Here is a 24,909-nt window from a genome sequence, read left to right as displayed (position 1 = left end):
GCCATGTGCAGATTAGAGATAATACATGACACATGCCTCGTTTATTGTTAGTCCAGAGTTACTAAAAAAAAATGGTAATGATGAACTTCCCTGGTGGTCCAGTGGTTGAGAATCCATCTGCCAATGCAGGGGCACCAGTTCAATTCCTGGTCTGGGAAGATCCCACAGGCCACGGGGCAACTAAGCCCGTGTGCCGCAACTACTGAGCTGGCAAGCCACAACTACAGAAAGCCCATGGGCACCAAGGAAGACCCAGAGGAGCCAAAAATAAATATTTTTTAAAATGGTGATGATGATGGTGATGGTATTAGTTATGCTCACAGAAGGCAACTCACAAAGTGAGGTCATCTCTCTGAACCCAAAACCCTGGTGTTTTCAGTGCTCTTCCTACTTCCTGATGTTTCCCATCCCCTGATTCAGAGACGGTCCAGCAAGATTAACCACAGAGCCTCCTTCTCACATTTCAGAAGTCAGGCGAAGGCAGGGCTGGTTTGTAGCCAGGCAATCTGTCTGGGAGTCCCTGGTGGGTCTCTGCTCACCTCCTGTGCATACTTCACCTGACTTATAGTAAGTAGGGAATTCCAAATGCAAAATGCTAGAGGGTTAACCACAGTGAGACACAAGCTCACACCCACTAGGATGGCTATTACCAAAGCAAAAACTAAAACAGAAAATAACATGTGTTGGCAAGGATGTGGGGAAATCGGAACCCTTGTGAACTGTTGGCAGAAATGTAACACTGAAACAGAGGAGCTCAGGCTCTTCACATCATGGTGCAGAAAGAATTCAGTGAGCGGCAAAGTGATAGGTAAGAGATGGATTTAATAATATAAGATGCTGGAACTTCTTTGGTGATCCAGTGGTTAAGACTCCACCTCCCACTGCAGGGGGCACAGGTTTGATTCCCTGGGTGGGGAACTAAGATCCAGCATGCTGGACTGTGTGCCTGCCCCCCTCAAAAAAAAAAAAACTAATATCAATCCAGCATGCTGGACTGTGTGCCTGCCCCCCTCAAAAAAAAAAAAAAACTAATATCAGATGCTTGTGAGAGACACAAGCAGGCAGGCAAATGCCCCAAGAGCTGGATAGGCTACATTCTTATAGTCAAAGGAAAAACCAGGAGGGGAGAAGACCACCTTCTTTCTCATTCTTGAGTAGATGTCAGGCTTCTATCATCAGCTCCTCCTCCACAGCAGGTGGGGGAGATTTTTGCCTTGTTGTGGCCCAACCAGCCCAACCTGTCAAGGTACTATGTTAATTAGCAAGAAGTTAGTAGCATTAGCTAAAACATGGTAAGCCACGTCAGGTTTCAGCATAACGTGGGTCTTCTACTTCGGAATGTCTTCTTTCTCTTATATTTTTGTTTTTAATGTGCACAGAGGAGCATGACCTAGGGATCATTAACTTACTGACCCCAATGGCAGGATGCAGGTGTCATTTTTCTGCCATTGTTTTATTGTCTTGAGGGCTGGCTCATGCTTCTATTGCACCGGTTTCTTGCTAAGTAAATCTGCTTTCTTGAGTGATCATTAACTTACAGGGGTCTTCCAAAGTTCCCTGTCTATGAGCTCTTAGTGGGATTTTTAAACTATTTGTTTATCTTATTTTATCCCTATCAGAATAATGCAGCACCTATAGGAACACAGGGTGGTAATTCGAATTAAAAATAGAATTACCATATATCTAACAATTCCCACTTCTGGGAACATATATATTCAAAAGAATTGAAAGCAAGATGGCAAAGAGATATTTGCACACCCATGTACATCACAGCATCTTTCACAGTAGCCCAAAGGTAGAAGCAACCTAAGTGTCCGATGACAAACTGTAGTCTACACATCCACTGGAATATTACTCGGCCTTAAAACGGAAAGACATTTTGTCACTTGCGACAACATGGATGAACCTTGAATTCCTTATATTAGGTGAAATAAATCAGTTGGAAAAGGCGAATACTGTATGATTCCATATACATGAGGTACTGAGAGAGGTCAAAATCACAGAGAGTAGAATGGTGTTTACCACGGGCTAGGTCGGGGGGTTGAGGAGTGGTTATTTAATGGGTAAAGAGTTTTAATTTTGCAAGATGAAAAGTGGGTTCATAACACTGTGAATGTACTTAACAGTACTGAACTGTATCCTGAAAATTCGTTAAGATGGCACATTTTATGTTATATGTATTTTACCACCATTAAAATTTTACAAAAATTTTAGTGCTAGAGTGGTTTCAAGTAGTGATTTTTATAAGCTTCACTACACAATGAAAGAAAACAGAGTCAAAACTCTCCTCTTTCTCATGACTCTAGGAGGACTCTACAGTAGAGTGGAGTCAGAAAACCTAGGTTCAAATTCTCTCTGCATCAGGACTCCCCTAGTAGTCCAAAGGTTAAGACTCTGTACTTCCAGTGAGGAAGTGCACTTCCTGGTCAGGAAATAAACACCCCACATGCCATGTGGTACAGCTACAAAAACAAAACAAAAAACAAATTCTCTCTGCCTCTGGCATGGTCAGCATGTGACTAGGTCAACTACTTCACCAAGCCCACTCCTCAAGTGAAGTGGAGTGTACTAACAAACAGGTCGCCATGGAGATTCAATTAGATTTTGAATGTGGCTATTATGTTCATCCATCCTAAAGCAGATCAATCCTGGGTGTTCATTGGAAGGACTGATGCTGAAGCTGAAACTCCAATACTTGGGCCACCTCAGGCAAAGAGCTGACTCATTGGAAAGACCCTGATGCTGGAAGGGATTGGGGGCAGGAGGAGAAGGGGACGACAGAGGATGAGATGACTGGATGGCATTACTGACTCGATGGGCATGAATTTGAGTAAACTCCGGGAGTTGGTGATGGACAGGGAGGCCTGGCGTGCTTCGATTCATGGGGTCGCAAAGAGTCGGACACAACTGAGCGACTGAACTGAACTGAACTGATTATGTGTTCACCTTCCCTTTCTCCTTCCTCCTCCCAGTAAGTCAGAAAAAAAGGAATTCTGCTGCTTCCATGCTGCAATAAAAAAGCAGATAAAAACACTCCCATTGTAAAGATGAGAAAACCAAGGAAAATCTGAGGTTCTTCAAGGTCAGAGGGAACCTTGGGTCAACCTCTGGACTTCGAGGCCCCAGATGAAATGCGTCTGCTATGACAGATGGCAGCTCAGGGCTCAAACGAGAGAACCTCAGATGCATTGAGGGGAAACAAAAGGCTTATTGAAAACATCTGGGCTGAGATTTTCCAACTGGTTTCTCAATTTGGCTTCGTTTCCAAAACCATCAAGCTCCACTGAAACACATGCTCCCTAATCGATTGCTGTTTCAACAACAAACCAATGTTTGTCTTGCTAAGTACTAGCAACAGAAAAGACCCTCCACATTTGAAGCGGGGCCTCTTCTATGGAACAGTCTTCAGAAAAGCTGCTGAATGGACAGAGACGGAGAAAAGAAACAGAGCCCTTATTCCATCTGCAGAGAGAGAAACCACCCTGGCTAAGGGGATGGGAAATAGGACAACACTTAGCTAAAAGTACCAGCAGGAGCTGCAAAACAGATGCCCCAGGGCGTGTTTTATTTTTTGATAAGGAGCATTTGAAATTAGCACCCTGTTGGCTCAGAAGGTAAAGAATCTGCCTGCAATGCAGGAGACCACCCAGGTTCGATCCCTGGGTCCAGAAGATCTCCTGGAGAAGGCAATGGCAACCCATTCCAGGATTCTTGCCTGGAGAATTCCATGGACAGAGGAGCCTGGTGGACTACAGTCCATGGGGTTGCAAAGAATCGGACACAACTGAGTGACTTTCACTTTCATTTGAAATTAGCACCCTGGAGCACTAATGCTAACTATTACCCCAAAGAGCTGCTTTCTTAAGAAACTTCAACTCATCCCCAGTAAGTCTACCTTCTACACAATCCCACCAGTTACCTTCTTAGATAGTGGGAATGTTCATTTCTACTTGGCCCAAGATGACATCACCATGCCAGCTAAACTAATTTGGCCTAATTTCATGACATTTTTTCCCCAATGTGTGCTTAATGCCTAACAACTAAATTGTTCTGATTCCAAAGCAACCAACTTCCAGGTCTGCTGCTGGAGTGCACGGTGGTTTGGGAACAGTTCAGTACATGCCATCTGAGAGCTGCTAGGGAAGTGCCATAGGGACACAGATGGGGCCCACACTTTGGACATAAAATGCCAATCAGGGACTTCCCTGGTACTCCAGGGGTTAGGAATCTGCCTTGTAATGCAGGGGATGTGGGTTCGATCCCTGGTAGGGGAACTAAGATCTCACACGCTACAGGGCAACTGAGCCCATGAGTCACAACTACTGAGCCCACATACCAAAACTAGAGAGTCTGTGTGCCACAACAAAAGACCCCTCACGATGCAACGAAGATCCTGTGTGTTGCAACTAAGACCCAATGCAGTCTAATTAATTAATAATCAATTTTTTTAAATGCCAGATAATCAGAAGCAAAACTTCATTTTACTCCTCCCACTCATTTACCCTAAGAAGATGCTTCTCCTGATGAAAGGAGAAGAGATGTACCAACAAGTTAACAGATCATTTGGAGAGAAAAGATCATAAATATAATTCTATTTGAAGTGCAGCATTCCCATGGCTGTCAGGGCAATGGAGACGCTTCAAGCTAGGAGCTTCGGGGCCCCACTGAGTCATCTGCTGTCTTCATCACTCTGATCTGAAGAATGACTCGGTGAGGGGGGATTACATCAAACCTCAGATCTGAAGACACGCAAAGGAGAGCAAACATCTGAGGTTCGGGAGGCTGTGATTCCATCCAGAGAGTGAGAAATGGGGCAGCTGTCCCCTCCAGAATTCTCTAAAGGCCCATGAGGTCTCTGAGCTCAGAGATGCTTTGGGAGAAAAGATCTACTGACAGGCTGGGCTGGAAACCTGGAATATCCATGGTGCTCTCCCTGGCTTCATTACTACATTGCTGAACTTGAGAAGTTCACCTACAGTGTTTCTGTTTCATCCAAAGAGCCGTCTAAATGCCATCAGAGCACATCCCAGGGCATGGGTCACTATGCCAAGTACTACTTGCCAACTATTTTCTGTTTTGGCTACATTACACAGCCATGTGGGATCTTAGTTCTCCAACTAGAGATCAAATCTGCACCCCCAGCATTGGGAGCACAAAGTTCCAACCACGGGACTGCCACAGAAGTCCCTTGCCAACTGTTTTTTAATATTTTTCAAAATCAAACTGAATCAGCATTGGTGTTATAGTGGTGAGCAAAGCTGACTTCCAAATTAAACTGAATCATGATTAATTAATATTGACTGAATGTTCACCATGCACCCAATGTTAAAAATCCCAAACTGATGCTGATGAGATTCAAATATATTTTACATCTAAAGGGTCTCTTGGGATAAACCAACTACCACTTTACATAGACAACACAATGCTTAAAGTCCTAGAGACAGGACAGTTAAAAAACTTTTTAGCATCTCTTTCTCCCTCTTCTCTTTGAATAGGTATCAACCTATTCTTTCCTAAATCTTGATGGTCTCAATATCCCCAGAGAGGACCCTTCAGTCCTCTTAGTTTGACACCTTCTCTCTCCAATGACTCTCCTTATCCTACATCAGCTAGTATCCCATGGTCATAGCTTAGATCTTGAATTACAAACTATCTCACCCTTTCCCTAATCTCCATTTCAACACTTCTAGTGTGTATCTGCATCCACGGGCCCACCTTTCTAGCACACTCCTTCTACTACTGCAATCTCAGCTCACAATCCGTCGATCCTACCAGCTTTCCCCAGTCCTTCAGTGGCTTCCTGGAGTACCTTGTTACCTACCAACGTGGACTTCATGGACCTTGATTTTGATCATTCCCTTGAAAATTCCCTCTACTCCTGTGAACTTTTCTCCATTCATCATCCTTGGATGGCAAAGTCTGAGCCATGCTAACTCACTTCTCTAGCTATCTCATACCTGCTCCTGAGCAGTTGAGTGGGCGATGGGGGAAAAATCACGTCCATCTTACCTGATGACAGGTAAATTTTAAGTTTAGGTAGAAAGAAAATAAAGATGTCACTAGAAAAACCCCAAAGTCATTGAAAAATATTTGTTATAAAATAATCAGGCTTAGAGAGCCTGGAATAGAAAACATAAATCTGATGTTACCTCTAGATCACTTAGCAAGCAGTCAAAAAAAAGAGAAATGTGAAAGGATGGAGAAGTTATCCAGAGTTTTTGTAAAGAAGACAGGAAATGGGTTTCAAAAGCCTAGCATGACAGTCCATGGGGTCGAAAAAGTCAGACATGACTTAGCAACTAAACAGCAACAACAAAAAGGTGCGAATACATCTCTGCTGCTTTTACTTGAATCACAGTAAGGAATGCAGAGTCAGCTTCAGAGAGCAGTTTACACTAACTGCAGTCTCTTGATCCCCAAAGGACATATTTAATGACACAGAAGTGAGACATGTATGAGAAGAGATTTCCTCTCTCCTAGAATTTCTAGAATAAGTGAAAGCAAGGGTTAGGAGGGACTAGAGCAGTGATCAATTTCAGGGACTCCCAAACCTGGCTACGTGTACAAGCACATTCAAAAGTTACAGAGTCCTAGACTCCATCCTTACTCCTTGGAAGGAAAGTTATGACCAACCTAGAGAGCATATTAAAAAGCAGAGACATTACTTTGCCAACAAAGGTCTGTCTAGTCAAGGCTATGGTTTTTCCATTGGTCATGTATGGATGTGAGAGTTGGACTGTGAAGAAAGCTGAGTGCTGAAAAATTGATGCTTTTGAACTGCTGTGTTGGAGAAGACTCTTGAGAGTCCCTTGGACTGCAAGGAGATCCAACCAGTCCATCCTAAAGGAGATCAGTCCTGGGTGTTCATTGGAAGGACTGATGCTGAAGCTGAAACTCCAATATTTGGCCACCTGATGTGAAGAGTTGACTCATTTGAAAAGACCCTGATGCTGGGAGAGACTGGGGGCAGGAGGAGAAAGGGACGACAGAGGATGAGATGGCTGGATGGCATCACCAACTCGATGGACATGAGTTTGAGTATACTCCGGGAGTTGGTGATGGACAGGGAGGCCTGGCGTGCTGCAATTCATGGGGTCACAAAGAGTCAGACATGACTGAGCGACTGAACTGAGACTCCATCCTAGACCTTAACCCAGAATACGGGGGGTTAGCTCCCTGGAAGATTCTAATGACATCAGCATGGCTGGTGGCTCAGAAGATAAAGAATCTTCCTGCAAAGCAGGAGACCCAGGTTCAATCCCTGGGTCTAGAAGATCCCCTGGAGTAGAAAATGTTAACCCATTCCAGTATTCTTGCCTGGAGAATTCCATGGACAGAGGAGCCTGGTGGGCCACAGTCCACAGAGTTGCAAAAAAAAAAAAAATCACTCAGTTTACCCAACAAGACTTTGGGGACCTCTGCTTGAGTCCAGCAGCCACGCTAACACCTGGGCAGCCAGCCACTCAGCCAAGTGGACGAGGTGCTTTTGCTTTACTAACCTCCAGCTACGAGGGCTCCTCTAGCTGGAGATTTTATTTTATTTTATTTTATTTTTTGGCTGCACCATGCAGCATGCAGGATATTAGTTCCCTGACCAGAGATGGAACCCATGCCCCCTGCATTGGAGCATGAAGTCCTAACCACTGCACCACCAGGGAAGTCCCTGGAGATCTTATTTTATCTTTAATATTTATTTATTTACTTGGTAGCACCGGGTCTTAGTTGAGGCACTCGGAATCTTCATTGCATTGTGTGAGATCTTTCATTGTGATGTGTGGGCTCAGTAGGTATAGGGCATCAGCTTAGTTGCTCAGTGGCATGTAGGATCTTAGTTCCCCAACCAGGGATCGAACCTGCATCCCTTGCATTGCATGCCATATTCTTAACCACTGGACCACCAGGGAAATCCTGAGATTTTATTTTTAAATAATGCCCTTAGTCCTTATCTACTTTCCCACTTAGGACCCCAGACTATGACAGTTTCAAGAGTTCTTAGAGAGCCTAACTTCCTAGTTATCCAAGGAGCATAAGCATCTTCCTGTAAAGCATACAGTTAGTTAGGTCAATACAGGATAGAACCCCAGGCTCTGGGCTCCACCACCTGCCCTCCCTCAAAATTATCTCCCCCTATTTTTTTCAGTGTATTGACTGAGCTTATGATGAGCGGAAAGACGAAGCCAATCAAAGTGAAAAACTTGACACTTCCCCGGTGGTCCAGTGGCTGAGTAAGACTTCTGGCTCAGTGCAGGGGGGCTGAGTTCAATCCCTGGTCAGGGAACTAGATCCCACAAGCTACAACTAACAGTTTGAATGCAGCCCACCAAAGATCCTGCACGCCGCTACCAAGACCCGGCACAGGCAAATACACAAATAAATATTAAGGAAAAAAACCCACAAGATGGAAAACAGAAGGCAACTCTGTTCTTATCCTGGCCAAGCCCAGCATGCTAATATTAAAAGCCCGAACCCCACCCTTCAGGAGGGCTAGAGTCAGGGACGCTAGCCTATGTGCAGCCCTCGTGGCTAAGAGCAACAGGCTCTTTTGAGGGGACGGTTAGGAGAAGGCAGCGTCTCCCCCTGACTGATGCAGCCACAGGCAGTGCACAAGGCTTGAGAGATGACCACAGAACGACCTTGGTCACAGCCTAGGGTCACCTCCCAGCCTAGCTGGCTCAGGACCAGGCTGCCAGACTTCTGTGTCCTTAAACCAGGAAAGTAAAAGTGGAAGTCACTTAGTCGTGTCCCTCTTTTTGCCACCCCATGGACTGTGGCCCACCAGGCTCCTCTGTCCATGGAATTTCCCAGGTGAGAATACTGGCGTGGGCTGCCATTTCCTTCTCCAGGGGATCTTTCTGATCCAGGAATGGACTCTGGGTCTCCTACCTCTCAGGCAGATTCTTTACCATCTGAGCCCACCAGGGAAGCCCCGAACCAGGAAAGCCGTGGGCAAAGCAGGACTCGGGGCGGGGCGGGGGGGCAAGGGGGCGGTTGTCACTGCCCCCCTCCCCCACACCCCTGCATTCCCGCCTTCCAGCATAGACAGGCAGCCTGCCCAGACGGAGTATTATCAGGGATTCCTACTTGACAGTAACCGCAGCTTCGTTTACGAGGCTACCCGCCTGGAAGCCTGTTGCCGCTCTCTCCAGGGGACCCCAGAACGCAGCTCCCAGCGCAGAGCGGTTTACCTTCCCCTTTGCCGTAGGAGGAACTGGCAGTCCAGGACTTGGCCTCCACGTAGCCCAGCTCCCGGCAGACAACGTGCGCGGCGTGGATGGTGAAATCGTCGTCACACACGGTGCCCCACTGGCCGTCGTAGTAGACCTCCACCCGGCCTTCGCTGTGCTTCCGCTTCTGGCCCGCCAGGCGCAGCTGGATCTTGGCCACGTCCGAGGGCACCTGAGGCCGGTGGTACTCGGGGGCAGGCTCCTGGAAGTACTCGGGGTAGCGGGGCCAGCTCTCGTACTGCGCCAGGCTTAGCGCGGGCAGGAGGGCGAGCATGGCCAGCCAGCGGCAGAGGTAGGAGCCCCCGCGCCGCTCCATCCCTGTCCTCGGCTGGGGCACCGGACGCAGGCGGGCACTTGGCGCTCAGGACCGACGGGCAGGAGTTTCCTGGAAGAGGGGAGAGGTTCGGGTTACAGACGTCTAGGAAACGGCCAGTGATTTCATACTCCTTCGCTTAGGACGGAAAGCTTATTCTAGATTCCAACTTCTTCTCTCCTCCCATCATGCGATTCAGCCAGACAGGTCTAGAAGTCCTACCTCTTTGCCCTCCACCCTCCCAGATATCTGAAATGCTTTTTATCAGCGCAGCTTCTGGCAGGAAACAGAGCACACTCAGACTTCATTTGAGGTGAGTTTTTAAAAAGACTATTTACAGGAATGGATAAAAAAGAGGTGGTATATATATATACATACACACACACACAATGGACTATTACTCAGCCATTAAAAAGAATACATTTGAATCAGTTCTAATAAGATGGATAAAACTGGAGCCCATTATACAGAGTGAAGTAAGCCAGAAAGAGAGAGGACTTTTCTTATTAGACTTCACCAGAGTTGCTCAGTTCGTGCAGGCAAAGCCAGAAGTAATCAACGCCAAGTACCAAAACATCAACAATCCATGATCACATATAAAAACTGTCCAAATTCCACCTGGGACACAGATGCCTTTCAGTCAGTCAGTCAGTTCAGTCGCTCAGTCATGTCCAACTCTTTGCGATCCCATGAACCCCAGCACGCCAGGCCTCCCTGTCCATCACCAACTCCCGGAGTTTATCCAAACTCATGTCCATTGAGTCAGTGATGCCATCAAACCATCTCATCCTCTGTCGTCCCCTTCTCCTCCTGCCCTCAATCTTTCCCAGCATCAAGATCTTTTCCAATGAGTCAACTCTTCGCATCAGGTGGCCAAAGTATTGGAGTTTCACTTCAGCATCAGTCCTTCCAATGAACACCCAGAACTGATCTCCTTTAGGATGGACTGGTTGGATCTCCTTGCAGTCCAAGGGACTCTCAAGAGTCTTCTCCAACACCACACTTCAAAAGCATCAATTCTTCTGCACTCAGCTTTCTTTATAGTCCAACTCTCACATCCACACATGACCACTGGAGAAACCATAGCCTTGACTAGATGGACCTTTGTTGGCAAAGTAACATCTCTGCTTTTTAATATGCTGTCTAGGTTGGTCATAACTTTCCTTCCAAGGAGTAAGTGTCTTTTAATTTCATGGCTGCAATCACCATCTGCAGTGATTTTGGAGCCCAAAAAAATGAAGTCAGCCACTGTTTCCACTGATTCCCCATCTATTTGCCATGAAGTGATGGGACCAGATGCCATGATCATACCAACATTCCTGACTTCAGTATTCGAACGATGCTTCTCTCCTTGCCCTCACTCCAGCCCTTCACGTGTCACCCATCTGATCATACCAGCCCAGGCTGGCTTAAGTTTTTCCACCTCAGTCAATGTGCTCCATCCACTCCCACCCTTCCCTCTAAAAAGTGTATGTCACAATCCTTCCTGTTCTTCAACATCCTTCCCAGATGTTCCTAATCAGAATCAGTGTCTTCTCTGATTCCCTTTAAAATAGCATCCTGCTTGTGCTTTACCACATTGTCGTGTCAGACTCTACCGGCTGCTCACGTCCCAGGGGCAGAAGACATCTCTTGTCATCTCCACACAGTACCCTGTGTTTCTGGCTACAGCAGACTAGCTTGTAACAGATAAAGTTTCCTGCCAAGGACAACTGGGAAAGGTAGATAAAATGCAAAAAGCATGTATTTGAGGTCACTGGAGAGCTATCGAGGCAGCAAGGACTCAAGAAGCCAAGAATCCGAGAGATGAAAAGCACAGCAAGGTGAACCTGACACTTGTGTCTGCTTTTCCCCTTAAGCCACTTGCCAATTACAAGGCCAACAGGCTGGGAAGTTAAGTAAAACTTCGGGCATCCTCCCAGGACTAAGGGCACAGACCCTGGGGTTGAGAGCCTGCCAAGGAGGAGCAGTCCTGTTAAACAGCCCCAGACTGTCAGACAGGGGTTCTTAAAGAGCTAAACTCTAGAAGTTAGGACAGGGTTATGTTCTCCGTGTTAGAAAGATCTAACATCCGTATAATTGGAATATAATTGGAATATAATTGGAATTTCAAAAGAGGAGACAAAGAACGTCTGGAAGAAATATTTGAGAAGATAATTGTCAAGAATTATATGAAGCTGATGAAAGATATCAAGCCCAGGAAATATAGTTTACAAAGAAAACCATCCTGGGGCACATCAAAATCAGACCACGGAAAATCCAAGACAAAGAGAAAAGCTTATAAGCAGCTGGAGTATAAAAGTGTTATCTTCAAAGGAGCAACAATAAGGTGAACAGCTGGACTCTCACCAATAAACAAGAAAACAAAGAAGATAATCACATGACATTTTTAGAGGGTTGAAAAAATAAGTCAACCTAGAATCCTGTACTGCTTGGAGAGGATAAAGATTTTCACAGAAGTGGCGAGACTGTGTCTTCAGAGAATCCACAAGATGGAAATACTAAAGGGAGTTCTTCAGAGCACAGGACCGATCATCCTAGATGTAGAATGAAGGAAATGGAAGGGGAGGCTGTGTAGGTAAATCTGAATGAAGATCAACTGTGTAAAATAATAACATCTCATAGGGTTTAAAATGTACATATCATTGGGAATTCCCTGGTGGTCCAGTGGTTAGGACTCTGTGCTTCCATTGCAGGGTACCCTGGTTTGATCCCTGGTCAGGGAACTAAGATACTCCATGCTGAATAAAAATGTTGAGTTTTAAGCCAGCTTTTTCACTCTCTTCTTTCACCCTCATCAAGAGTTTCTTTAGTTTCTCTTAGCTGTCTGCCATTAGAGTGGTATCATCTGCCTATCTGAGGTTGTACACACAATTGAATGTTTATAATGCATGCCTCTCAACATTCTGCTGTATTAATTCCCTTAATGGAGTGAACACCATCATTATCAAGGCACAGAGAGTTCTGGCAAGTTGCCTCAGTTTGCACTGTTGGTTAAGGGGCAAGGCAGGCTCTGAACAAGGGCCAGCAGGCTGACCTGCATGCTTCACCCTCATCCCTGTGCTCCATGGCCCCAGTCCACACGTGTACCACCCCCCGAACTTCCCCTCGCACAACAGTGACAGAGGCTGCAGCTTGTCTATTCATATCTCAAAAAGAAATGGAAAAAATTTGCAGTCTGCAATTTTTTTTTTAATAAATTGTAATCTTCGGATTTGCCTATCTATTAACTGGTCCACCCATCTTCATGGAGTCTCCAATCTGTGGGAATGGCCAGGGTTCAACTCCTAAATCTTTCTTTGAAAAGTGCTCCTGAATTTGTTGCTTCTTTTTTTTGGGCCTTCTCCTACTCCCTACTCTGGGGGATTGTGAAAAATTAGACGCAGATGCTTCTCTTTTCTTTTAAAAATAACTTTAATTTTTTTTTCTTTCTTTTTTTTACTTCCTTATTGCGAAAGTTATACAAGCTGGTAATAAAAATCTGGAGAAGGCAAACAAGTAAAAAGTGGAAAAGAATTTGCAATAATACCCCACTGGAAAGAATGATTGTCAACACGGTTGTGTCCACCCCTTCCAGCATTTTTTCTCTACATCGATGTGCTGTGTGTGCTCACACAGTTGCTGAGTTGTGTCTGACTCTTTGCAACTCCATGGACTGTAGCCCCCAGGCTCCTCTGTCCATGGGTTTTCCCAGGCAAGAATACTGGAGTGGTTTGCCATTTCCTTCTCCATCTGCAGATATATTTCCCTCTAAAACTTGGAAGAATTTTCTACATACTGCTTTGTAAACTGCTTTTCACATTTACCAGTCTATTGCAAACATTATGCCTCACTGAATTTTACAAGATTTGCAATGCCTTTTACATTCAGTAATTATGGATGTGCCATAAGATTGAATAATCTTCCCAGTTAACTTTTTACTGCTATTCACATCATTGAAATCAATATCCTTGTAGCCAAAACTTCCCACAATCTTGGGATAAATTCCTAAAAGCAAAATTGCTGGGTCAAAGTGCTGGCAAAAAGGGAACTCTTCTACAAAACAATATTAACTGCCTCCAGAAAGACTGCTAGGGTACACTCAGCCTGCAGTATGTAGGTTTCCCCACTATCTCAAAATTCTAGCTATGACCATGCTTTCAAAACTTTCTCCATCTGATAAGCAGGGAGGAAAAATGCTGTTTTAACCAGCATTTCTTTTACTAGAGAGCCTGACCTTTTTTTCTTCAGGTTCTATTGACCACTTGTATTTCTTTTTTTCCCCTGGAAATTATCTTTACATGTCTTTTTTAAATCCCCTTTTCTGTTGTTTGTCTTTCCCTTACTGCTTTGCAAAATTCATTTTTCACGTTGGCATCCATCCAACCCACAGGAGGAAAAATCAGCCAAAGTCCCAAGAAGAGCTTGGGAGGATGGAGAGCAAAATGCCGCAAGGCTACCCCCACAGCCCTCCCTCTGCCCTGTGGTGGGCTCCATTCTGCCACCCCCTGCAGACCAGAGGCCTTACCTGTTGCTCCCAGGTGCCACTTTCCATTCTGCACTTGAACTGGGGTTCAGCCCCTTCTTGGGGGAGTCCCCAGCTACTGGGGGCGAGGGTGGCCCCCCTGCTTGTGGTCCTGGCTGCAGTGTGAATCCAGTGACAAGGTTGTTGGTAGCCCAATGACCCAGTTTAGAACCGGGTCCCACCGGGCGTCCTCAGATGCGGGACGGGAACCGAAGCCTCGGAGCAGACAAGTGGCCCAGCCTGGTAGCCCTTCATTCTCCAGCCGCCGCGCTCTGTGCCCCGGGTCCCCTCCCCTCCTAGCGCCTGGGGCCCCTGGGGCCGGGGAGTCCTAGAGTCCAGGAGGTGACAGCACTTGGTCCAGGGTGACCGGCACACGTGAGCCCATGGGGGCCTTTCGGGTGACCAGGGTCCCGAGCGGGGACCGCAGGCTGACTCTGTGGCTTAGCTTCCGGCCCTGCTGCAGCAGTGCTGGGGGCTCGGCCGGCGAGCCAGCACCGGTCAGCGTGCGGTTGGCCGGGCTGTGCCGGGAGCCCTGTGCGCGGATGTCCCCGTCTCTGCTCAGATCGCTCATGCGGAGGGATTGCTCTTGGTGATGGGTGGGGGCCCACCATGGTGCCTGGCATCTGTTGGGTGCTTATTAAAAATCGACTGGACAATAACAGCGTGCGGATAGCTCAAAGTAGACCCATTCTCATGATGCTTTTAAAATCAGGTCTAATTCTTGATCATAGGTTAAAGGGCTATTGAACATGAAGTGGAGACGTCCTTCGTGGTCCAGTGGTTAAGAATCCACCTTCCAACTCATGGGAGGAAGGTGGGTTCCATCCCTGGTCTGGGAACTAATATCCTACATGCCATGGCAGCAGCTAAGCCCACCCACCTCTACTACTGAGCCCCTGGCCCACAATGAGACAGAAGGCTAGGTGCCCCAGCAAAGATCCCCTGAACTGCTGCTAAGACCCAACAGCAGCTGAATAAATAAATATTTTTTTTTAAAGTGAAGTGAATGGAGGGGGCCCTTGACTCCCTCATCTTCCATTGTAAGGGTCCTCTTACCTCTCGGCAACCCTTCCTACTGGTATTTGTTGGCACCATTGGTTCCCTGGAGAGAGGATGTTGGGCATCTTGGAATCAGAATATAAGGGTCTGAATCCTGACTTTACCACTTCCAGGGTCTACAGATTTAGGGGTACTTTTGGAGCCTTGATTTCATCTTTTGATCATGGAAACAGCCTTCCTTTCAGGTGTGTGTGTGATGATTAAACGAGATAACAAGTGGAAATGACTAGCACAGAGCATAGCTTCATTTACATGCAGTTTCTTCCTTCCTGCCTGCCACCTCTGAACCCCCGAGCCTTGTACTCAGTAGGCACCCAAAAGTAATTGAATGAATAAATATAAATTTCTATTTAAATCATGCCTTATCAAAACTGCCTTTTCCTTCTGACCTAACTGCATAGGAAAGCAAATTGATAAGTCCATTCCTTATGAATTTATTGAATTAAGACATTTAACACATTAAGGAATGAATTAGTGATTTTTCTATGAACAGGGATCTTTTATGTTTTAATAAGAAACTCCTAAATATGAATTTTATGGGTTTTCTCTCTCTGTGTTTTTTGGGTTTTTTTGGGGGGTGGGGGGTTGTTTGTTTGATTTTTGGCCCCAGTATGTGGCATATGGATTTTAGTTCCCTGACCAGGGATTGAACCCACACCCACAACACTGGAACCACTTAACCACTGGACTGCTGGGGAAGTCCCTATGAATTTTAATAGCTAAATTTTACATATTGTGTAATGTTGGAAATAAAGCCAATAGGGTTATTCATGAGTAGGTGGACCTTCCCCATGCCCTTCAAATCTGCTGACGCGGGTGCCTCTGAAATTTATTTTGTATGGGAAAGGGGGTAAATAGACACTGGGGTCATTTATGGGAAGTGAAGATCCCCTGGGCTCATAACATCTTACCCCAGCATATAGTCAAGGCTTGTGTCTAGACAAGAGTCATGGGTTACAAGGTTGGATAGAAGAGGCAGAGTGAGGCATGATCTCACCCCAGCCCAACACAGATGATTTCCAGGAAAATGAACCATCTTGAGACACACACCGGTTTGCCCCCAAAAGGATGAGCCCCTAAACCTGTGCGGCACACTGAGGCCCTAAGGGCCCGTGAAGGCAGGAGGCAGTGAGCGCTGCTGCTGCTGCTCAGAGGGGCGAACGAATCCCTCCTCAGGGAGCAGGGATTCCTCAAGTCCCACTTCCTCTGAGAAACCTGATCCGGCAACTTCTGCCCTCTCTGCTCCCCTCCAACAACACCCACAGCTGTGCTCAGAGCCTACAGGGTCTGGGCGTCTCCTCCTCCTGCAAGGGTACCAGGCAGCCCCAGCTTGCTTCACAGTCCCCTGAGACCATTGCCAAATAGACACTGGCCACAGTAGGTCAGAAGGAAGGCTTTCAGAGCAATTCAAGAGGCTCCATCTTTTAGCAGGACAGTGTCTGAGACGGTGTTGAGAGGCAAATGTGCTTGACCTTTTGGGGGGGAGGTTCTGGTCTTTTTGGACATTTGCAGACATTTGGACTGATGGAAGTCACACTTCTCCTCCTCACACCTGTTCTATCAGTCCTCAGTCAGAAATTTTGATTTCACTAAAGAAATCAAAAAGCTGCGTGGAGACATATCTTATACCACAGTTCAGAGAGCTTTTAGACAACAGAAAGATCTATTCTCAGTTTCACCTATGAACACCTCCAAGGTCATCAACCACCCAAGAGTCTATGCCAGTGAGGTTACATCACCATCCATCACAGAAACTAGGAATATCCTCTACCCTGAATGCAAGCCAACTGGGTCAGCGGAACATTCCTGTAGCTGGTTCACATGTACCAAACAAGGCCCAGGTTTCACCAATCCTCTCCAGGTATGCAGAGGAAAATTTCACAAAAGGAAGATCCACTTTGCAGAGTCTTCTGTGAAAACCTCATCTGAGTGAAGTCCAGGAACTACTGCAGCAGACGGACTGAATTCGTCACACAGTTTGGCTCAGGAGAAGGTCATCGTCAGGGGGTCAGGGCAAGATGCCCGGGATTCCCTGGTGGTCCAGTGAATAAGAATCCACCTGCCAATGCAGGGGACATGGTCCTGGAAAATTTCACATGCCGCAGGGCAACTAAGCCCCAGCACCACAACTGCTGAGCCAGTGTGCCGAGCCCACGAGCCACAACTACTGAGCCTGTGCTCCACAGGGAGCCCACTCACCGCAATTAGACACGGCCTTTGCGAGGCAACGAAGACACAGGACAACCACAAATAAAAATAAATTAAAACTTTAAACAAAGGCAAGGTACCCAAGGACCTCAGTATGTGGCTAACATGAATAAGAGTCAGCCAGAAATCTACTGTGACCGTGCCTTATCAGAAAGTAGTAAGTTATCTCTCCCTGGGTTGTTGGCTAAGCAGTTGAGGACATTCTTCCATTCAATTCAATCCATTTAAGGATACAAGTTCACATAGTTGGTACTTTAAGCATTGCAGACAAGAAGCCCTGTAGCCCCCAGGGGGTGTCTGGGAGAGATGGGGGAAGAATTCCTTGACAGACCCAGGACTTAAATCCCAGACATTCCTGATAAACATCAGCCAGAATCAGCTCACCTTCCCCAAGAGCCTAGAGTACCCCCTACATGCAGCCACCTCTTCAGGCAGCCTGCACATTCATCCTCTGTGGGGAATGGGCTGCACAGAACACCACTTCCCTATCGCCACTAAGCATCACAGCCCAGTGGTTTAGAGTCACACAGAGCTGGGTTCAAATCCCACTTCTATCACGTTAGCTCTGAGACCTCAGGCACACTCAGATTTTCCAAGTCTCAGAATTTCATCTATAAAATGGAAATGATATGCATGTGTGTGCTCAGTCACTCAGTCCTGTCCGACTCTATACAACCCCATGGACGGTAGCCCACCAGGCTTTTCTGTCCATGGGATTCTCCAGGCAAGAATACTGGAGTGAGTTGCCATTTCCTACTGCAGGGGATCTTCTTAAACTAGGGATGGAACCCACATCTCTTACATCACTTGTATTGGCAGGTAGATTCTTTACCACTATGCCTCCTGGGAAGCCACAGGAACAATATGTACTTAAAAGCAACTTTTTGAAGGAAAAAAACAAGCAACATCGTCATTTCAGGACTCTCACAAAAGACAAAGATCATGTTTCTTAAGTTCCTGACCCATGGTAGGTGGTCCCCCAAAATCAGGTAAAATATTTGGGTTCAAACAGGTGTTGCCTGATAGATTTTTTTAACCATTTCTTTTCTTTCTTTTGTTTTTTTACATTTATTTGGCTGCATCAGGTCTTCGTTGCATCATCAGGGATCTTTGTTGTGGCGCACGGACTCCCTAGTTGTGGTGCACAGGCTCCAGAGTGTGTGGGTTTAGTTGCTCCAAGGCAAATGGGATCTTAGTTTCCCAAACCGGGATTGAACCTGGATCTCAGGTCCCCTGCATTGCAAGGTGGATTCTTAACCACTGGACCAGCAGGGAAGATCCCTTCCTGCTAGAGTTGACTCAAGTTGTTCAAGCGCCAACTACCGTTTTGGTTGATGCTAAATGGCTTTCCCTGATGGCTCAGTCAGTAAAGAATTAACCTGCAATGCAAGAGACTGCCTGCAATTCGGGAGACCACTTACAATGCAGGAGACCTGGGTTTGATCCCTGGGTTGGGAAGATCCCCTGGATAAGGACACGGCAACCCACTCCAGTATTCTTGCCTGGAGAATCCCATGGACAGAGGAGCCTGGCGGGCTACAGTTCATGCAGTCACAAAAAGTCAGACATGACTTGGGGACTAAACCACCACCACCAAACTGTATAATGTAGGTGGTTGTATTTAATTTTGTGCTTCAGATTTCCCCAAATGTTATTAATATTTGAGAACCCTCAAAGATGAGCTTAGGTAGTTCCTCCTGGATTCAGCTCTTGCAAGAACTTACTTGAAAACTAGAGACAGACATTTTTCCAAAGAATACACAATATTAGAGAACAGCTTAGGTACCAAAACAAAAGGTTTGTTCACACGTGCTGTGTAAACTACGTAGGTGCTACCTTGTGCCTAATTCCATGGGAAGGGCGGGCTCCAGGGAGTCTTCAATGCCTACAAATAAGACTGTCAAACAGGTCTGAAGTCAACCAATGCCTCCTGGTCTTGCTGGGAGTTAGGGCTGGTCAGAGTTAGTGTGGTCAGAGGGAAAGAAAAAAGTTCTAAGCCTGAATCTTGCTGAGATTTATCAGTTCATTGTGAACAGTGCTCCTTCAATTGATTCACATCATTTGTTGGAGCTCCAAAACATATACCACCCCTGGAACTTTCCAGTACATTCTAGAAATGCTGATTTTTATATTTTTTTGAAGCTTAGTGAATTTACAATGTTGTGTTAACTTCTGCTGTGCAGAAAAGTGACTCAGTTATACACACATTCTTTTAAATATTCTTTTCCATTATGGTTTATCCCAGATATTGAGCATAGTTCCCTGCGCTGTACAGTAGGCCTTTCCTGTTTATCCATTCTACATGTGATCGTTTGTATCAGCTGACCTCAAACTCCCACTCTGTCACTCCTCCATATGCCCCTCCATTGGCAACCGCGAGTCTAGAAACACTGATTTCTATGATTCCAGGCATGACACTGTACTGATAATGGATGACTATTTGAAAATCCTTTACTTAATTTGGACCCAAAGGGGCTTCAAGAGGAAAAGAAGATGTAAAACTGGAATTTCCAGCGTGCTTTTCTTAGGCTGTTCTTTTGATAGCTGAATTTTTCCACTTAGGAAGAAACATCAAAGGCATACTCCAAAAACAAACAAACAAAACAAAACAGAAAAAAAAACCTCTGAGTCTCAAGATTTTCTTGGTATTACTCAAATATTTGTTTCTCTTCTCCTAGAAGCAAACCTGTCTGAATGACGACATCATCATCTACCTGAGAAAAGGCATTCTGTATCGTAGAACTTGCAGCAGCAACAGTATTGTCTGAAAAGCTGAGTGGCTTTCAACTTCCCCAATGCAGTCTTAAATAATACAACAGACCTCAGCCTCTTACCACTGACACCTGAGTGTCAAAAGATACCCAATATACCCAATATAACCAAGAATCCACCTGCCAATGAAGGAGATGTGAGTTTGATCCCTGGGTTAGCAAGATTCCCTGGAGTAGGAAATGGCAACCCACTCCAGTATTCTTGACTTGAGAGTCCCATGGACAGAGGAGCCTGGTGGATTACAGTCCATGGGGTTGCAGATTTAGTGACTAAACAACAAAACAAAGATGTGCATAGATAAGGAGGGGAAACACACTGTAAAAATTCTACACTACTTGTGGGATTTCCCTGACTGTCCAGTGGCTAAGACTTCGAGGTTCCCCTGCAGGGGGCGTGGGTTCCATCCCTGGTCAGGGAACTAAGATCCCACACTGCACAGTGTGGCCAAACAAGAAAACATCATTATACACTTCTTGTGGATAGTGCATTTAGCAAAAAAAAAAAACGACTGTTCTTAACAAACTGATCTTCTTAACTCCTTCTACCTACCAACATGACCATCCCGGGCCAGAACCTTCTACAATAGGCCTCCCTTGGGTTCCAGTTTTGCGTGATTGGCCTCACCTTCTCTGAGGGCCATGGTAGGTAAATGACTCCTTGCTCCCAGCACTTGCTCTGCATCTTGTGTTCCGGGGCCCCCAGTAATGGGCCTGCTGTCCCCATTGGGAAGCACTGCATCAGCAAGCATGGGGCTTCCCAGCCGGGAGCAGTGGCCCTTGATGCAAAGGCCCCTTGCTTAGTGTCTTTGAACAATAGAGCAAGGAGCTCAGCTGGTTTTTTTCACCCAGACATAATTCTCTGCTTGATGTCTCTGCCAGATGTCGGCACTCAGATCTGGGGTCAGAGGTGGGGTGAGGGCTGTCTCCTCCATCAGACCCTCCCCCTGCCACCCGGATCCCTGATCTAGCAGCAGAAGTGATGAATGGTCCTCTTTCATGGCCCAGAGCGCACTGGAGAGGCTACCCCAGCTGTGGTCGCCTGCCGCTCCTGGCCCCACACGGAACACATTCCTCTGTGGAGGAGGGCTGACTTGGGTGGACAGAGGGTGATCAGAGAATGAGGGAAGCAGGCGGGGACAAGGGGGCCCTTCTGAACCACCTCAGACAAGAATGCAGACTCTGACACCAGGCTTGGCCAGGGCTGGTCCATCTGGCCCCTGGCCAAAGAGTCCACCTCCGTCCTGTCTATTTCTGGCCACAGGGTGGGAATGTTCAGGGCCCAGTGAAATGGCCAGAAGGTAGGCATCCAGAGCTGAACTTCTGTCCGCTTTCAGAAAGAGGCCTTTGTCCGGCACAATTTGTTGTGACCGATCGGGGTGCCCCACAGTCCATCTCCGGCCCTGGGTGGAATCTCATTCTGACCAGGCTGTTTCCTGGGGGGGGATGAAGGTCCAATTTCAAACACTTTAAAATGAACCACTGGAGACTGTTGGATGGAATCAGAAAAGGAAAGCCAAATATACAGTGTCTGTAAGAGACACATCTTTTAATTAATTTATTTATTTTTGGCTGTGCTGGGTCTTCGTGGCTGGCTTTCTTTAGTTGCAGCCAGTGGGCTTTTCCTTGCAGTGGCTTCTCTAGTTGCAGAGCACAGGCTCCAGAGTACTGGTTCGGTAGTTCTGGCATATAGGCTTAGTTGCCCTGAGGTATGTGGGATCTTCCTGGACCAGGGATTGAACCCATGTCCCCTGCATTGGCAGGCAGATCCTTAACCACTGGACACCAGGGAAGCCCTAAGAGACACACCTTACCTCTACAGATTGTAGCCCATAAAGAAGGGGCAGTGGCTATTGTTCAGTTGCTCAGTCGTGTCCGAATCTGCGACTCCATGGACTGCAGCACGCCAGGCTTCCTTGTCTTTTACCATCTGCTGGAGTTTGCTCAAACTTGTCCATTGAGTTGGTGATGCCATTCAAACACTTGTCCTCTGTCATCCCCTTTTCCTCCTGCCTTCAATCTGTCCCATCATCAGTGTCTTTTCTAAAGAGTTGGTTCTTCGCATCAGGTGACCAAAGTATCAGGGCTTCAGCTTCAGTATCGGTCCTTCCAAAGAATATTCAGAACTTATTTCCTTTAATATTGACTGGTTTGATCTCCTTGCAGTCCAAGGGACTCTCAAGAGTCTTCTCCAACACCACAGTTCAAAAGCATCAATTCTTCAGCACTCAGCCTTCTTTACGGTCCAGCTCTCACATCCGTACATGACTACTAGAAAAACCATAGCTTTGACTATATGGAACTTTGTTGGCAAAGTAATGTCTCTGCTTTTCAATATGCTGTCTAGGTTTATCATAGCTTTACTTAGGAGGCGCAAGCATCTTTTAATTTCATGGCTGCAGTCACCATCTGCAGTGATTTTTGAGCCCAAGAAAATAAAGTCTGTCACTGTTTCCACTGTTTCCCTCCCCCTACGAAGGGGGAGAGGAGATCCAAAATCAGGGCTGCTGCTTGGAGAGGAAGTGGGGTGAGGCAGGGATGACCATCAAGTTCAAGTTAGCCACCCCCAGCAGCCCCTAAAAATACGGAGATATGGTTCTGCTGCTGCTGCTGCTACGTCGCTTCAGTCGTGTCCGACTCTGTGTGACCCTATGGACAGCAGCGGCCAGGCTCCTCTGTCCACAGGATTCTCTAGGCAAGAATACTGGAGTGGGTTGCCATTTGACTACAGGATAATACATATATGTTCTTTGGCATGTGTGTTCAGTCATGTCTGACTCTTTGTGACCCCATGGACTATAGCCTGCCTGGCTCACCTGTCCATGGGATTCTTTAGGCAAGAATACTGGAGTTGGTTGCCAGTTCTTACTCCAGGGGATCTTCCCAACCCAGGGATCAAACCCACATCTCTGGTGTTTCCTACATTGGCAAGTGGGCTCTTTACCATTAGCACCACCTGGGAAGCCCACTGTATAACATATAGTGATACAAAGAGCATGGTGCTGGCACCTGAGAGTGACCCAGACTCACATCTGGCTTCTGCAAATACAGAAGGGTCTCAGGGTGTTAGTGGGTTCCATAAGAAGTACCAAGTGCCCAGGACAGTCAGTGATAGGCTCAGAGCCAGTGCTCAATGAGCGGTGACTATTACAGTTACAAAATCAGCGACAACCTGGAAAAATTCTAGGAGGGATGTCCCTTCACCCATCGACCACTCTTTTTCCTATTTCTTTTTTTGGTCACACCATGAGGCTTGAGCTTGTAGGCCCTTAGTTCCCCAACTAAGGATCGAACCCAGACCAGGGAATTCCCACCCTCTGAACACTCTTAACACAGCACTTGGGTAACAGGTTTTAACCATCTTCCCACCTCCTCCCGACTTCCAACACAGACACACTCTCAGACACCCTTTCTCAGAGCTAACAGTCAAGTAGCCAAAGTGGTCTGAATTTCCGTGCCACTTTGAAGGAGGTATTAAGATCCATAAAAGGTAGGGAAGAGAGGAGAACAGACGTCAGGCCAGGATAGGGTGCAAATTTGGCAAGTAATCCAATCACTGCAAATAAGTCTTGTTTCCAGGGGAGGAAGTGTAGTGGGGGATGGGGCGACTGCATGCAAATCTCTGGAGAACTGGTCTGAGCACAGACACTATGGTAGAGAGGGGCTCACTGGGGCAGGGGGGGTAGGTGAGTAGGGGGAGTCCTGGCATGGAGGGAGTGTACAAACCAGCTTTCCTTTAAATCTATTTTTTTTTTTTTTGGGCCACACCGAACAGCTTGTGGGATCTTCGATCCCCAACCAAGGATGGAACCCAGGCCCCCAGCAGTGGAAGCACAGAGTTCTAACCACTGGACCACCAGGGAAGTCCTCAAACTAGTTTTTCTAAGAGATGGACTCCCAAAATGGCTAAGTAGGGACTTCTCTGGTGGTCTAGTGGTGAAGAATCTACCTGCTAATGCAGGGGATTCGAGTTCGACCCCTGCTCCGGGAAGATTCTGCATGCTGCAGAGCTAGTAAGGCCATGAGACCCAGCTACTGGACCCTAGTGCCCTAGAGCCGAGCTCCGCAACGAGAGGAGCCACCGCAAGGAGAAGCCCGTACACCAGAACTGGAGCAGCCCCCACTCGCCACAACTAGAGAAGGCCCTCACATGGCAACAAAGCCTCAGTGCAGTCAAAAATAAATAATTTTTAAAAAACAGCCAAGGAGCTCAGGTCTTAAGTGACATACTCCCCAAGCCTTCTCTATTTAGCCCATGCCTTGGGGGGCTTCCCAGATGGCGCTAGTGGTAAAGAACCCGCCTGCCAATGCAGGAGACATAAGAGATGCAGGTTCGATCCCTGGGTGGGGAAGATCCCCTGGAGGAGGACAAGGCCACCCACTCCAGTATTCTTGCCTGGAGAAGCCCATGGACAGAGGAGCCTGGCGGGCTACAGTCCACGGGGTCGCACAGAGTCAAATACAAGTGAAGCTAAGTAGCTTCACATGCGTGCCTCACACACACATACTTCAGGGAGCGACAGTCACAGCAGGACTCAGCTGTGGCTTTAGACACCTTCTGTGTCTCCAGAAGCTTTCAGGCCAAGCTCCCTTCCAAGCAATGCAACCTGATCCAACAGTCACTTCGTCACGCCTGAGTCCCTTAGATGAGAAATAGAACCCAGGCCCCAGGGGAGGAAGGAGCAGCTGGCATAGAGGCCAGGGCCACATCTTTGGCCTGTCTAGAAATGTCTGGTGGCTCAGGGGAGGGCGCAGGAGTGCTGTCCTCAGTTTGTTAAGAGCCCATAATCTGGGATCCTCCTGTCCATAGAAACACTGGCTTCCTTCCAAAAG

The 24,909-nt window shown here is 46.9% G+C and overlaps 1 protein-coding gene and 1 non-coding gene across 2 annotated transcripts in view; one reads left to right on the top strand and one right to left on the bottom strand.

Moving 5' to 3' along the window:
- LOXL2 (lysyl oxidase like 2) overlaps positions 1–24,909 on the bottom strand; it is a 109,330-nt gene that overhangs the window by 72,003 nt on the left and 12,418 nt on the right. Inside the window, exon 2 of the mRNA XM_061163883.1 lies at positions 9,186–9,609. Coding sequence (XP_061019866.1) covers positions 9,186–9,540 — 355 coding nt within the window. The 5' untranslated portion in view covers positions 9,541–9,609. The remainder of the gene's footprint in view (positions 1–9,185; positions 9,610–24,909) is intronic.
- TRNAG-UCC (transfer RNA glycine (anticodon UCC)) lies at positions 12,191–12,263 on the top strand. Its single transcript has one exon. It is a non-coding gene; the product is annotated as a tRNA-Gly (tRNA).

This window comes from Dama dama, chromosome 16 (genome assembly GCF_033118175.1).
Source record: "Dama dama isolate Ldn47 chromosome 16, ASM3311817v1, whole genome shotgun sequence".
NCBI lineage: Eukaryota > Metazoa > Chordata > Mammalia > Artiodactyla > Cervidae > Dama > Dama dama.
The sequence above is the reverse complement of the archived record's forward strand: the minus strand, read 5'-3'. Positions and strand labels throughout refer to the sequence as shown.